Source organism: Schistocerca piceifrons, chromosome 1 (genome assembly GCF_021461385.2).
Source record: "Schistocerca piceifrons isolate TAMUIC-IGC-003096 chromosome 1, iqSchPice1.1, whole genome shotgun sequence".
In the NCBI taxonomy this organism is placed as follows: domain Eukaryota; kingdom Metazoa; phylum Arthropoda; class Insecta; order Orthoptera; family Acrididae; genus Schistocerca; species Schistocerca piceifrons.
Window position 1 is genome coordinate 1,071,521,623 of NC_060138.1, and position 16,172 is coordinate 1,071,537,794.

At 44.7% G+C, this 16,172-nt stretch overlaps 1 protein-coding gene across 1 annotated transcript in view; it reads left to right on the forward strand.

Moving 5' to 3' along the window:
- The first annotated feature begins 253 nt into the window (after positions 1-253).
- LOC124761627 (RNA-binding protein 24-B-like) overlaps positions 254-16,172 on the forward strand; it is a 348,530-nt gene continuing 332,611 nt past the window's right edge. Inside the window, exon 1 of the mRNA XM_047249115.1 lies at positions 254-1,739. Coding sequence (XP_047105071.1) covers positions 1,470-1,739 — 270 coding nt within the window. The 5' untranslated portion in view covers positions 254-1,469. The remainder of the gene's footprint in view (positions 1,740-16,172) is intronic.

Consider the following 16,172-nt stretch of genomic DNA (forward strand, 5'->3'; position numbering starts at 1 on the left):
ATATTCATGGCAACAGGGTACTAATAAGGAGAGATAATACGGAGCGCGTCTCGAAGTACAGAGCAGCAGCGGCTGCGGCGCGGCCGTTCATCCGTTGGTAGCCCTGCGGGCCATGTGTCTGAGCAGTGCAGCGCGAAGCCGGGGGGAGCGCGTTATTGTGGCGCGCTGCCCCCCGCCGCCAATCACATTGTGCGTCACACCGGCCGCCGTGCGCCGCTACTCCCTGCGCCGAGCGCCCAGTCAGTCTACCGGCGCGGCCGCGAGAGGGACTATCTCTGTCTCTCGCTCAAGTTCTCTGGCGCGCGCCGCAGCGATATAGCCGTAGAGCGCGCGCGCGCTCATTAGCGCCGGCCCTGACGCACTTATTTACGCTTCCGCGGCGCTCCAGAGGTGGCCCACCGCTTTCTCTCGGCCCCCCCCCCCCTCTCCCGTTTCTTCGCGAGCGTTTCCCGTCACCGCGTCTTTTTCTCGCTTTGAACCGGCCGGATTTTAAATTTCGAACAGCTGCGAAGTGAGCAAGTTGCAGCCGCCGCCGCCGCCGCTGACACGAGAGGTGGGAGCACAGGGAGGGGAAAGGGACGCACTAAATATAGAAGGCGGAGCTGTGCACGGGGCTAGACGGCAGCGCGCGCGCACGAGCTGGCTCAGGTCTCCGGGGATTCTAACTTAGTGCTCGCCTAGCGGCCCGGCAGTGTAGTTTGTCAGTACGCTGCCGCCCAGTTACCTCTCGGGCGCGCTCGCCGCTGTCGGCGCAACAAAAAAGACGGACGGCCTAGACGGTGCCCCACCACTTCGTCGACTGCGACCACGTGTCTTCCGGTGACTGGGACAGCGGGGGAGTCCTCTAGTGGCACGGCAGTGTTCCCACCACCGACACAGCCGCCGAACAACCTGTCGCCGCTGAAGCTGCGTCGCCGCATCGCGAAACGGCGCATACGGATGAGGAGGGGACCTCGCAGCAGCGAAGTTGCAGCATCGGCCACCATCGTCGCCGGGAGGAGAAATATACGCAGGAGAACGTTAGATCGCCCATTCCAGAGCTTCGCAATTTTGTATATATTCGACTCTTACAACGCACTGGTTCAGCGCAGTAGTAAGCAGCCTTCCGCCCTAGAGTAGGCAACGACGCCGACTCCAACAACGAGCTAGCGATAGCCGGAGGGCGACTTTAGACGACTCCTTTGTTGTAACATGATCCCAGCCTTCGGCCGGCGGTGAGCTATCAAACGCGCAACCATCTGCCGTGCTGCGCGCCCCCCTCGCCACTGCAGGGAAGGTGGTAGGGTGAGCTGCCAGAGAGGGAGGCGGCGGAAAGAGAGAGAGAGAGAGAGAGAGAGAAACGCAGCTGAGGCCGAGTCGCCAGTGTCGGCGGACCGACCGAAGCAGCGGGAGCGCGAACAGGGGCGCACCGCCCGGCGTTTATTCGGCGGCACTCGGGTTCGAGACCGGCAGCCACAATTGAGGTCGCAATGCTGATGCCCGCGGGCGCGGAGGCCGTCCTCGGGGGCGGCGCTGCGACGGCGGCGGACGGGCTGGCGGGCCTGGGGGCGGCGGCGGCGGCCGCTGCGGCCGCAGGCGTGCAGCAGAAGGACACCACGTGGACCAAGCTGTTCGTGGGTGGCCTGCCCTACCACACCACCGACAAATCGCTGCGGGAGCACTTCGCCGTCTACGGAGACATCGAGGAAGCCGTCGTCATCACCGACCGCCAGACGGGCAAGAGCAGAGGATACGGATTTGTGAGTACCACACTCATTCACGCCGCTTCCCTACCATCTGCAATTTTTTTTTTTTCCGTGGATACGTCTATAACGCTTGAGAACTTCCATCTTCAGAACTGTTTCACAATAATTTCCGTTGCGCAGTCTTTCAGTAAGGTAGGGTGCCCATTTCATTTTTATTAAAAACAGGACATTTTTAAAAAGAAAAAAAACTGGCACAATTAAGGGAAAAAATGGGACACGAGCTGTATCGACAAAATTTAATGGACGTAATCTTCCTTTTCATCATGCACTTAGGTGATCCGAAACGACTTTTTACAATTATTCTCCTGCACTGTCATGGTCTTTTCACTTTCATGTATTTGATGAAGAAGTGCGCCTTCTTTTTACATTTTAGCATAAAAATGAGCACATGATACCCAATGAAAACGTGTTTTGACAATGAGCAAGGCCTTCGCTGTTTCAGCATTTATTCTGCTTATTTCACTCATCACAGAGAGTTTATTAAGGAAAACACACGTATATTCTGCGTTTCTCCACTGCCAGTGATAAAAGGATACTCACTTTGTATATTGCTGTCAAAATTACACTTTCGTTTTGTCATGATGTAATTGTCATTGCATAGAAGATTGTCATGTATCCATTACAACGTCTTCATATTGCTTACCACAACAGAAACGGAAGTTCTTGCTATCTAAACCAACGAAACCAAACGACAGTTAACATGAATCTATACTACGAACAGTGCAAAATATTAACATAAAATAAACAAAGGTTGTAATGAAGGTTGCGCAAGTGGCGCTTCCTAGCGTAAAAGTCTTTAGCCAAGCGAATTAACAAAAAATGGGATATTTGAACGTCGCGAAAAAAATACTTATGGTAGAGCGGAGCATTTTGGAAAAAAATGAGATAGTTCCGGGAAAACAGGACGAATGGACACCGTAGGTTAGGAGCTATTTCAAATTTTCAATACCTTTGAGCAGCACAAGGATGGAAGTTTCTGTCGCTTGGTAAACAACATGTAGCTCGACTCTTCAACTCAACGAGGTCTTTTGATAGTGGAATATCGAAAGGAACACATTATTGTGGATTATATAGAGTCCAGTTACGTTACTCGATTACACAACTAAAAGGACATTACACTCATTACGTTCCTAATATATGATAAGGTAAATAGGTTAAGCTGTCAACATCCCCAAGATTAGTTTGAACGCCACAGACATTGTTCACAAGCATAACGTCTTTTTCGTCCGACTTTTGAACCGACTTACCTAGCCATTTATATTATAGATGAACCAACAGTTCATCATGGACGTCGAACCGTGGTGTATATTTCACATTAACAAACATTGCCAGAGTTTTTTATTTTTTAGGACATCGTTGTATTCGCCGTTGACTGTAGAAATTATTTATTTCACTTTTGGAATTTCGGCCTTTGGGACATTTTCGAATGGTGTTGCAAAAGATTTTGCTACAGCACATGTCAAAGACCGGATTTGCGATAGTGAAATAAATAATTTGTACAGTCAGCGGCAAATATTATCACCTTTAAAAAATATCTACGTGACAACCCCGACCATGAGAAGTTAATCAGTTGCCAGAGGTGAAAGAAGTGATTAGCAACATATAAATGCTAACACTGACCAGAATCTAACTCAAGATCTTTGGATACAATTATTTAAAATTAATGATGGTCGGTTGGTGAAAAAATTACTGGAGAAACGAAGTAATAGATTCGAAATGTCATTTTACCGTTCCTTGCAGTTGCGGATTACGCGATTTACCAACACTTGAGAATTTCCGTTTTGTTGTACCTATTGTTAAAGTGTTGAGATGTATCCTATAGAAATCAGAAGTTCCAGCACAACAAAGAGAAGCGAACTTGGGTATTATTGCCTCCTCCGTGTACGCTTCCCATTTAATCCAGCGATTTTGCTTTGAACGGGCGGAGGACACACATAGTTTAACTAGTGTGTGAGACGTACATACTCGTAAAAATGTATTGGTTGATGTTGAAAGTGGAATAATTCAATACAGGGATGAACTTATTATTAAATTTCACAACATGTATGGCGGTTACGAAACTTTTTAATCACTGAATCTGCTTGAATGATATTGCTCTTAGAAATTTATCATTTTCCAGCTTCATATATTTACTTTTCGTGACCATTTTGTGTGTTCCTCTGCGACCATTTTATACGAATTCGAAAGAATTTGTGAAACAGGCTAGAGAATTTGCGGTGTTTCGTGTAATGTGGTACAAAAACCTCCCCTCTCCAAAACACACGCAAACAGAAATAGGAACCAGTAACTAAGTCGCCGTCTTATTGCAAACTGGTAGGAAATTAGACTACGTGGATACCGAAGAGAACTGTCCAAAATATGTGAACATTTCTACCTAAAGGTGATTCAATAAGTTCCAAACATGTCACGGCGAAGAAAGAGTAAACTCAGAACAGGTATTAAAATTAGATTAGTTCACATTTGGAATCAGAATTTTATCAGTAGCTTTTCGCGCAACCTATTTCGATCAGTATTCCTGTCTGTTGCTTAAGCTTTGTCTCCGAGATAAATTTTCAGTGATAGCGCATGCTTTATATTAGCCGATTGCTACTGAAGCATTATGAAAGCCAGAAATCAGCTGTAGTCTTCCGCATGTTCTTATCCAATAATTTCTAATACAGGTATAAAATGATTTCAGAACAGTCTCTGACGGTCTGGTGTTTGTAATGTACCTTCGTACAGCATAAACTAATGTTAATGTTTCATTTCATATCGTTTCGCAAAGATACTATGATCGACCTTTTTCCTCCCCTCTCGTTGCTGTTTGAATTTGATGGTCAGAGCATGAAGTACCAAAATGGGCGACCAGAAGCTACAATATCAGGACGGCCTAACATTCTCTAGCTATCTCAGTAATGAAACCGCAGGACGATAACGGCATTGTGGCCTGTTCTCGATGCACTCGCAGTAATGGTGTTTCCGATCGTGATTAAACCAACAGATTTGCCGTGTCTATACCCTACCGGTTTTCTTCGCACGAGAGAAAGACGCCGCATGGGCTGTAGCTCTGCATGAGATTAATTCCTGCTATGTCGATCAAACACGTATATATTTGATTTGTTGTTTATGACATATATATTTGATTTGTTATTTATGAGAGCGTCGCGTGTGCGTTGTTGTCCCTGTAACTTCCATTTTGGAATCATGAAAGTGTCTTGCGCACAGTGCTGTATTTACCCAAAGAAGCTTAGCACAATGGTGGTGCGAAAGACTTCGGCGCTTTTTTTTACTTGATGATTGTGATGTATTAAAGAGCATATACGTAGCCAACTCCATTTATGTTGCTACAGTGCTTCGTGTGACACTTCCACCTACCATACTTCGTTTCCTGCATCAGTTCTATTGTCATAGTTTCTCCGTGTAGGCCTGTTAGTTTCCAGTAGTACACAATAATCCAATCAACGTAATGGCGCCAAGAAGCCTATTGGAAAGCGGAAGTGAATGCAGTAACGTTGTAAACAGAATTCGCGCTTTGTTGGACACATTGTGTTCTAAGTACCTGTTTCTTAAAACTTTGATGATGCTGAATTGTGTAGTTGAGTTTAAACTGGCGTTTCTGTCAACATTTACTCTTTTGTGTTATGTTGCATTTTGTATTCAGTATTTAAGCGTGGAGCGTCCACTTCAGCAAAAGTTCTCTTTAATGCAATCGTCTAGTAAGTAAAGTTTGCTCCCCATACTCCAACAGTGGTGGTTAGTCAGAATTTTTTAATCTAATCGTAATTGAACGCTTCATCTTTAATTTAGAATTTGACGTCCGGAATTTATTAGCTCTTCTAATTTCAGAGAGACGTTTCACGTTGATAGAATAATTCTGTACTGAGTTCTTCCTGATAGTGCATCGAGAAGAACAGCACGCAGTGTGTTACTGAAGTCTTTGCTTTTTGTGATGTGAAAACAAGTCATGGACTGTGCGGCTGGTCCCGGCGGAGGTTCGAGTCCTCCCTCGGGCATGGGTGTGTGTGTTTGTCCTTAGGATAATTTAGGTTAAGTGGTGTGTAAGCTTAGGGACTGATGACCTTGGCAGTTAATTCCATAAGATTTCATACACATTTGAATATTTGATGTGAAAACAAATCTTAAATGTTACCGCTCGATAAAAATATTCTTATCTGCAGACCCTCTTCATACAGAATGATAAAGTCTGAAATGTATTTACTGTAGCTACCTCTCCCCTTATCTGTACTGGTTCACCGAAAATGTAGCTCGAACATGGTAGGGTGCAGGAAATGGGAATATGTCAGTGCAATGAGCCATATCGTTAGACGCATGTGCATAATTTCTTTATTATGTCGCAATCAGTGACGTCACTGTCCAAGCAATAACGTTTAATGTTTTGTGTACACGTAGCATGGTAGGTCTAAGGACTTTTCTTACATGTTCTATAAATCAAGTTTACTTACATACATATAATTATGTGGTTGTTATGTACGAGGAGAGTTCAAAAAGCGAGTTACACATTATTACCTCTGGCCGAGTAACTTGTATTGAATGCTGCATTTCACATCAAATTAACACACACATGATACTATGTTTCAACATAGACACCAAATCTCTTCCAACAATGGTCGGAACATTCAACTAGTCTTTCAAAACAACGATGATGGAAATCCGCCCCGTTGTCACGGAGCCATTCGGCAAGTAGTATGTGACGTCCTCATCGTTAAAAAATCTCCTTCCAATCGGATGTTTTCCCCGAAAAGATGGAAATCGCATGGTTCAAGACTTACCGATTGGCATCACTCAGCGTGTGTGCGACTTATCAAATTGTTGGCACCATTTCACTTCAACTGGTAAAAGTCCCTCCGTGGAATCGAAAACAGTGACTCGATAAACTGATCATTGGCTAAGCTAGATCGTTATGGTTCATTCACTTTTCAGTGTTTCTTTTTCTTGAAGTCGTTGCATCGTTTGAAGGAAGCATAGCAACACTGCATTTCCAAGAATCAAAACTGTAGTGTAAAGTGAGTTAAATGTAATAAACACTATGTTGGTTGCTGGGTAATTTCCTTCAGCAACCTGTGGAATTTTATATTGACCAGAAACGTGTGGCGTATGTAAAACCTTTCACCACCTCATGGTAATTCGGCAAGAATTGATGACGAGAACTCGGTCCGTTGCTTGTCTTGCAAAATCCGCCGCCTCTCTCCCCAGCGTTGCAGCAGCTTCAGACTGGCGCCTGAAGATGCACGACAGAGATAGCGCACGTAGGATTGTACAGGGTGCCTCGCAAGTGCTTTGAAGATCCCTAGTGAAACCGAAAATACCATCGCAGTGGTCAGTTTAGAACAGAACTACGGTAGCGCAGGCTGCGATGTTGCTAAATTGTCTAGAGAACTGAGATTGTTCATCAGTGGAATGAACGTTTGTTTGGAAATGCTCTGACTCCAGAAGACCCAGAGTAGGGGAGTTGTGTACTTTTCCCTTGCTTCAGTTTTTTGTATCAGTGCGTTTTTCCAGTAGTCCACACATTGCTTTTTATTCAACTTCATTCGTGGGAAAACTGTTACTACTGTTGAACGAATTTTTGGGGAACGTCAGTTTTATTGTTCTAGTACGAATTTAAATAAAAAGGAAGTAATTATATGGATCGTAATTACTGCTCAGGTAAAAATCATCTGGCCATGAGCTTATTCAACAGGCTGCAGAAGTAGCCCCATAGATTTATCGAGAATTTCTCGCGCAGCTCTTCGTGACTGGAAAAGATACCAAAAGCGAATTGCAAACCACGGGAAGGAAGGCCGCCGATATTGCTACGAAGTACAAAATGGCTCCGAGCACTATTGGACTTTACATTTGAGGTCATCAGTCCCCTAGAACTTAGAACTACTTAAACCTAACTAACCTAAGGACATCACACACATCCATGCCCGAGGCAGGATTTGAACCTGCGACTGTAGCAATCGCGCGGTTCCGGACTGAAGCGCCTAGAACCGCTCGGCCACCGCGGCCGGCTGCTACGAAGTACACTCGGCTACGCTCTTGCTAAGCCTTGAGGTATATATATATATATATATATATATATATATATATATATATATATTAGTCACCAGTTTCTCTTAGTACACTAATTGTATTTTCCAACATGTTGTCGGCCACAAATCTACCAGCATACTAACCGTTGCTCACCACCCCTATCCTCCATACATGCTAACCAATAACCAGTCCACTTGGGATTCGAGGAGAACCTCACTTAGTTGTACGTACTGCGAATAAAATTCTCGTCAATGACCAAGTTGTAGTAGACACTGTTTCAGACTCCCCCGCAAGTGAGATTTGTCAGATTACAGGAAGAACTCTATGCGAGTTTTAATTGTATCACAACTATGTAGCTGTATATAAAGATGATATACCTAAGAAGAGTGAGTGTTTTCATTTCTCAGCGATATTCCCGGAATGATTTCGAGGACCTGCTTACCACCAGAATAACAGCGATGCAAAGTTAGTTGCGATCTTAGGGTCTGTAGGGCAGATGAGATGCAATCGTGTCGTACGTTCAGATATTCTAAAAGTCCTTTGTGCCATCCAGTTGACGTACTCACCACAGAAGCGAAACCAGGTCATGCTAAAAGTCCCTTCTCTGCCCTCAAATTAAGAGGAAGCAAGTGTTGTTATGCTGGTCTTTGTAAATATATGAAACTGAACTTGCAGATAGCTGAAGATGTCTGCTGGAGACTCACTGTGACCCACCGACCCACCACGAATGAACCTCTGCTCACTGTGTTGTGGATGATGGAAGTCATATGTCGGTGGAAGTAAGGCTGGGTAGTAATGAACTGTGATCAGCGTATACACCTGTTCTCCATAAGGGATAAATTAGTGTCAATCCACCGGGGAGCAGAACATTGCCCAGTTACGCGTAGTTTGTTTGCTTTCGATTAGTGTACGGTATTTCAGTGTCCATGTAGTTCTATATGTCACATATTACACGAACATCGTTTATAGTGTTTTCTTTGAGCCGCCGTCTCTTGACCAAATGATGGACCTCCTTTCTTCACCGACAAAGAGGCATATGTGCTAAAAGTTCAAAATTCGTATAACGTCTGAACCTGACAATGAGGCATATGTGCTAAAAGTTTAAAATTCGTGTAACGTCTGAAAAACGTTACTAGGACAGAGGTTAACTGATTTTAGTAAGCAGTCATCTAGTTAGATTTTCCTGATTTTTCAGTGGACACCGCTAAAGTAATTTTACTTCCAAAACTTAAAAAGTGTGTGCTGTGTTATTATTTTCAGATGTACAACAGTTATAAATGCGACATGCGGCTCAAAATGGATTATTAAGGGCTCATTTTTTTAATGTCTCCTAATATTCTGCGGATGAACTATCTAGAACATAAAAAAGTGTCGCCAAGTCGAGTAGCCCAACTTGCAAGAAATTGCCCATCATTGTGCGTGGTTATACGCAGAACAAGAAAAAAGTATTGTATGTGCTTTGTGTGCGCGCTTTTTTGCGTCTAGGAAAAAAATCACATCTTGGGGTGTCGCGAAATTTTGAAACGTTCTTTGGTGTACCACAAAGAAAAAGATTGAGAAAAGCGGTTCTAGATAATGAAGTTTTCTGGCGGTTTTGTGTTAACCTTTAGCCCCAGGGGTCTGAAGGAATGTTACTGCTTTGAGATTCAAAACTTCACAAACGATGAAATAGCTGCTATTTGCCTGGTTTCATGCTTCAAATCGAACCAAAAACACTGCTTCCAGGTCACGTCGTCGTTATTGCAACTAAGTAAGTTCGAGGTTCGTCATACAACTCAACCTTCTGATGTCCTCTAAAAGAGTTACTGTTATCATGTGCCTGTAGTAGTCTGAGCGACTACCAGCCATTACTTCAAACGATTGTTGATAAGCGTTTCACGGCTAGAACGACGAGTGTGATGTTACTGATGTTACAACAGCGAGCACTCTGGGTAGAAACACTACCTCTTACGAAAGTGAGGGCTAGACGTACTGTCGTTTAGCAATTTCCTCAAGGGACATTCTAAGCAACTCCGAACCTGATACTGTTCGGAATGCCTATTACTGGACAGAAAGAAAGACTTCTGCCTTGAATTACCCTTTTACTGGTCCTCTCTGAGGGGAAATAGAGTACTATCTGGCTCTTGTTTCTTCCGGCAGCAAGTAGCAGTCAGCCACGAACTTGATACGAAGCAGTGTAATATACAAATTTTGGTATGATAAGACCATGTGTCGTTACTTTTTAGGTAAGATAATCTTTGTAAAATGTCGACTCTTCTTTTTACTCAAGAGAATACAAGGAAGCTGTAGCGACAGGCGCTTATTTTGGCACAGAGAAGCGGAGTGATAAGAAATCTGCTTTACATTATTGCACCCAGCTCAAGACTTGATCAGGTCTGCATGACAGTACTGCCTACCCGAGATGTACTCACACTGTGAAGGAGACGGATTAAAATTCACGCTTACTCATCCTGATTCAGGTGTTGTGTGGTTAGGGTGAATCACATCACGAGGATAGCGATATCTTTCTTCTAGCAAGATAGTCTGATTCCGGTCTCCACGTTCATCGAAGTGACTTAGTATCCAAGTTTATAACACCATTGCCGCAGACAGATTTTTAACTAACCGACAAGTTCGATCTCAAGAGAAAGTGTTTTCAGTTTATGTTTCGAAGTTATTTACTATTCGTTAGATAGTTGAGGAAGTGCACCATTTTGCAGATTCCTTTCATATGTTAACTCCTGTCTTTAACATTGTCGTAAGTATCTACTTTCAGCATTGTTGTGAAATGTCCCGATAAATTGATGTCGCCTCGTCGGTGTATTTTTCTGGCTCACTGTTGCCGCATGTCCTTTTCCCTGGAAGAAACCAAACTGTCTTGCTTCTGTTGCCTTGCTTCTGTTTCATTACTACCATCTGTATACGTCATAGCAACATTTGCAAGATGTTACTTCTGTTATATCAGTCTAGTGAGGCACTTCGAAAGCACTGATCTTCCCCTACATCTACATCTATACACTACAAGCCGTCTTATGGTGTATGGCAGGGAATACTTCTGATCCCCTTCCTCTTTTCTGTTCCATTCGCAAACAATGCGCGTGAAGGAAGACTGTCAATGAACCTCCGTACGAACTCTTTATTTCTCTTGATTATCTAGTCATGGTCACTTCGCAAGATGTATGTGTGAACAGATATGTTATCTGACTCTTCTCGGAACATACACTTCAGGGTTGCATCAGTTAATTTCTCTGTGATACACAACGCCTCTTGCAGCGTCTGCCATTCTACTCGTATTTGTTGAGCATATCCGTAACGCTCTCTCGCTTACTTGTCACGAACTTCTCGCTAGTCGTTGTATCTCCTCCATCTCTTATACTAATGCTACCTGTTAAGGGTCCCAGACTAATGGGCAGTATTCAAGAACGGGTCGAACAAGTGTTGCGGAAGCAACTTCTTTCGTGAATGATTTACCTTTCCGTTAGATTCTTCCAATGAATATCAGTGTAGAATGTGCTGTTCTTAAAATTATAGTTTTATGTGTGGTTGCTACTGTTTCCAAAGACGCACAGCCAGTAGCGTAATCGTACAGTGATGGTTCTTTTCGCCTATTTATACGCAGTACGTTACATTTATTTACATTCAGCATTAACTGTCAGCCCCCCTACATCTACATGACTACTCTGCAATTCACATTTAAGTGCTTGGCAGAGGGTTCATCGAAACACAATCATACTATCTCTCTACCATTCCACTCCCGAACAGCGCGCGGGAAAAACGAACACCTAAACCTTTCTGTTCGAGCTCTGATTTCTCTTATTTTATTTTGATGATCATTCCTACCTATGTAGGTTGGGCTCAACAAAATATTTTCGCATTCGGAAGAGAAAGTTGGTGACTGAAATTTCGTAAATAGATCTCGCCGCGACGAAAAACGTCTTTGCTTTAATGACTTCCATCCCAATTCGCGTATCATATCTGCCACACTCTCTCCCCTATTACGCGGTAATACAAAACGAGCTGTCCTTTTTTGCACCCTTTCGATGTCCTCCGTCAATCCCACCTGGTAAGGATCCCTCACCGCGCAGCAATATTCTAACAGAGGACGCACGAGTGTAGTGTAAGCTGTCTCTTTAGTGGACTTGTTGCATCTTCTAAGTGTCCTGCCAATGAAACGCAACCTTTGGCTCGCCTTCCCCACAATATTATCTATGTGGCCTTTTCAACTGAAGTTGTTCGTAATTTTAACACCCAGGTACTTAGTTGAATTGACAGCCTTGAGAATTGTACTATTTATCGAGTAATCGAATTACAACGGATTTCTTTTGGAACTCATGTGAATCACCTCACACTTTTCGTTATTTAGCGTCAACTGCCACCTGCCACACCATACAGCAATTTTTCTAAATCGCTTTGCAACTGATACTGGTCTTCGGATGATCTTACTAGACGGTAAATTACAGCATCATCTGCGAACAACCTAAGAGAACTGCTCAGATTGTCACCCAGGTCATTTATATAGATCAGGAACAGCAGAGGTCCCAGGACGCTTCCCTGGGGAACACCTGATATCACTTCAGTTTTACTTGATGATTTGCCGTCTATTACTACGAACAGCGACCTTCCTGACAGGAAATCACGAATCCAGTCGCACAACTGAGACGATACCCCTTAGGCCCGCAGCTTGATTAGAAGTCGCTTGTGAGGAACGGTGTCAAAAGCTTTCCGGAAATCTAAAAATACGGAATCAACTTGAGATCCCCTGTCGATAGCGGCCATTACTTCGTGCGAATAAAGAGCTAGCTGCGTTGGACAAGAACGATGCTTTCTGAAGCCATGCTGATTACGTATCAATAGATCGTTCACTTCGAGGTGATTCATAATGTTTGAATACAGTATATGTTCCAAAACCCTACTGCAAACCGACGTCAATGATATAGGTCTGTAGTTCGATGGATTACTCCTACTACGCTTCTTAAACACTGGTGCGACCTGCGCAATTTTCCATTCTGTAGGTACAGATCTATCGGTGAGCGAGCGGTTGTATATGATTGCTAAGTAGGGAGCTATTGTAATCTGAAAGGAACCTAATCGGTATACAACATTATGGCTTTGGAACGTTCTTATTGACAACAGCATACTCTGCGAATAGTTTCAGCCGGCCGGAGTGGCCGTGCGGTTCTAGGCGCTTCAGTCTGGAACCGGGCGACCGCTACGGTCGCAGGTTCGAATCCTGCCTCGGGCATGGATGTGTGTGTTGCCCTTACATGTTGATCATGTTACGTTACGAGCGACGTGATGAGTTGTATCTGCTAGTAAGTCTTAGTCCAGTCACAAATCGTGTCCACTAGTCGGTAAGCTCGTATGTTTTTCAGTAAACGCGGTGCCGGTTTAAGACCCAGACGTCACAAGCCACCGTTTCGAAAGCCAATCTGAGAAGGGCACCAAAGGCCCTGTAAGACTCTTCTATACCCAGTGTATCACAGTTAGTATCGGCTCTTTGGTACATAATAATGAAGCAAGAGTCCATAGCAACTGAATACCACCAGGAGTCTGGCTGTGCCCCACCTAGGCCTACATCATGAAATACACTTATTATTATGCGACGCAATATATAAAAGTTTTTGAGATGAAATACTGATATTACTTATTCAACAGCATATTACGTTGTCCCAGGAGCCTACCTTGATACTAAACATTAATCTTACCATAAGCCGAGACCGCGCGCTCTGAGGCGCTTTGCAACGTTTTGCGCGGCTCCCTCTGTCGGAGGTTCGAGACCTGTCTCGGACATGTGTGTGTGTGTGTGTGTGTGTGTGTGTGTGTGTGTGTTGACCGTAGCGTAAGATAGTTTAAGTTAGATCAAGTAGTGTGCCAGCCTAGGGACCGGGTCCCATAGGAACTTACCACCACCATGACCAGAGAAGCGCATGTGTAGATGTAGATACTTCTTTGACGTATATTATCTTTGAAACTACAGGGGTTGTACAAAAATATGGAAACCGCCAGAGATGTGCATGCTTGAAAGTAAATGCAAATGCTTGCCAAGCCAGCTTCTTGCCTTGTTGCATTTGACCAGCATGCTTGAAAGTAAATGCAAATGCTTGCCAAGCCAGCTTCTTGCCTAGTTGGATTTGACCAGCATGCTTGAAAGTAAATGCAAATGCTTGCCAAGCCAGCTTCTTGCCTTGTTGCATTTGACCATGAACGGCACCTCTGGAATGGCCTCATTATGTCATAAGTGTCCTTGATGGTGAGAACAGTGTTGAGGGCATGATGTCGGAAGTAAGTCACTTCGAACGGGGGCAAATAGATGGTGCTCGTATGATGACTGGGTGCGTAACCAAGGTAGCAGAAGTGTCTGGTGTTTCAAGAGGCACCATATCGAACCGTATACAGCATACAGGGCAAGCAGGAAAGCTTCATCCGCTAAGTACAACGCGGACAAAGTTAGTGATGATTTATCGTGACGGACGGTCGTCGAAGAGGATTGTGACGAAAAGTTAGAGGACGACGGCTCCAAAAGTCACTGCAGAATTGAATGTCGTACTCGCGAACCCTGTAAGCTCCAAAATAACACGAAGGGAACTCCACAAACAGGAAACTGCAGGGCGAGCTGGAACTCCAAAATCATTCACCAGAGATGAGAATACCCGCAGCAGGGAAACAGGGTGCCGAAGTCATGAAACCTGCACTGTGCAGCGATGGAAGAAAGTCGTTTGGTCGGATAAATGTTGTTTCACTCTGCACTCTGTTTTCAACTTCTCGCCGGGTTTACGTCCCAAGAGAGAAACATGGCGGGAGTTTGATGATGGTTTCAGCAGTTATATCGTGGTATTCCAAGGGCCCTTTGGTTACCTGCAAAGGTCTTACTGCCACGTATTATGTAATCGCTTTGGCTTACCGGTTTCATTCCATGGTACAATGACTGTTCTCCAGTAGTGATTCTGTGTTCCAAGACGACCCCTGTTCACACAGCTCGCATCGTCCAGGGCTGGTTTTGTGAACACGAGGATGAACTATCGCATCTGTCTTGGGCACTACACTCACCAGATCTCAATATTATAGAGTTTTTGTGGTGTACTTTCGAGCGAAAGCAAGAAGAGAACCATACAGGACCTGTATCTTTTCATTCCGTAATGACTAGAAGCTTAGAAATCCAGCGGGTATCCTACACCGTATTAAACACGGTAATATATTGTGTTTGGTGTTTCCATATTGCTGTCCACTCCCTGCAGGTGACCTTGCCTAATTCATTACTAATCCGCTGCCGCTGAATAGCAGTTCCAGACGCGCGTAACACAATTAGTAGTGAGAACTGGCACGGACGGAAGTGTACACGGGAAAAGGCGGAAGCGGAGGGCGCCAAACGATAAGTCTGGGACTGGCCTTGAGTAAACGGCAGTGCGGAACTGTAGCGAATGTCTTCCTGCAGTCAAGAAACACATCAGCCCGCGCGACCGTGTTGCATTTTTGCCGGTGCATGTGCCCCCGTATCAGTTAGCCGTTGTGGAACGTGATGTCTGCCATGCCATGTTTTAACGCCGAGCATATTTTATCCGCTTAACTGCGCAGCAGGCAGAAAAGAGACTTGCGGCACACAGCATCAGGTGAGCAGTGTTTCGCAAGAGGCGGCGACTCCTCCTCAGACTTGCGGTGGCCAGGTGCCTAAGCCACTTGGACGTCTCCCAGGGTTCCGCTGCCGTTATGCGATAGCGCAACGTACCCTGTGCTTCGATGTGTTTCCTGCCCGCACTCGCTGCTGATACAGTCTTCAGACGGGAGAACTCCGAGGGTAATCCCAAAAGTAAGGTCTCCTATTTTTGTATAAGTGCTTAGACCTGTTTATTTCTACAATGGTTTACATCACTCGAACATTTAGCTATTTAATGACATTGGTGGCGGTTTTTGTATGCCCATTTCATACCAGCTCGCCGCCATGCTGTTCAGAAAGTTATGAACCTCTTCTTTCACCTCGTAGTCGGAGCTGAATCGCTTTCCGGCCAAATGTTCTTTTAACATAGGAAACAGGTGATAGTCACTGGGCGCCAAGTCAGGACTATAGGGTGGGTGGGTGATTATGTTCCACTAAAACTGTTGCAGGAGAGCAACGGTTTGCCGAGCGACATGTGGGCGAGCGTTGTCATGGAGAATGTGTACGCCCTTGCTCAACATTCCTCTTCTCCGGTTCTGAATTGCCAGTTTGAGTTTTTTCAGAGTCTCACAGTACCTGTCAGCGTTAATTGTGGTCCCAGTGGGCATAAAGTCGACCAACAATACCCATTTACTATCCCATAACACGGTTGTCACGACATTACCGGCAGACTGTATTTGTTTGAATTTCCGCGACCTTGGCGAAGAAGGATGCCGCCACTAGGGTGATTGTTGCTTGGTCTCAGGTGTAAAGTGGTATGCCCCGGTTTCGTCACCCGTGAC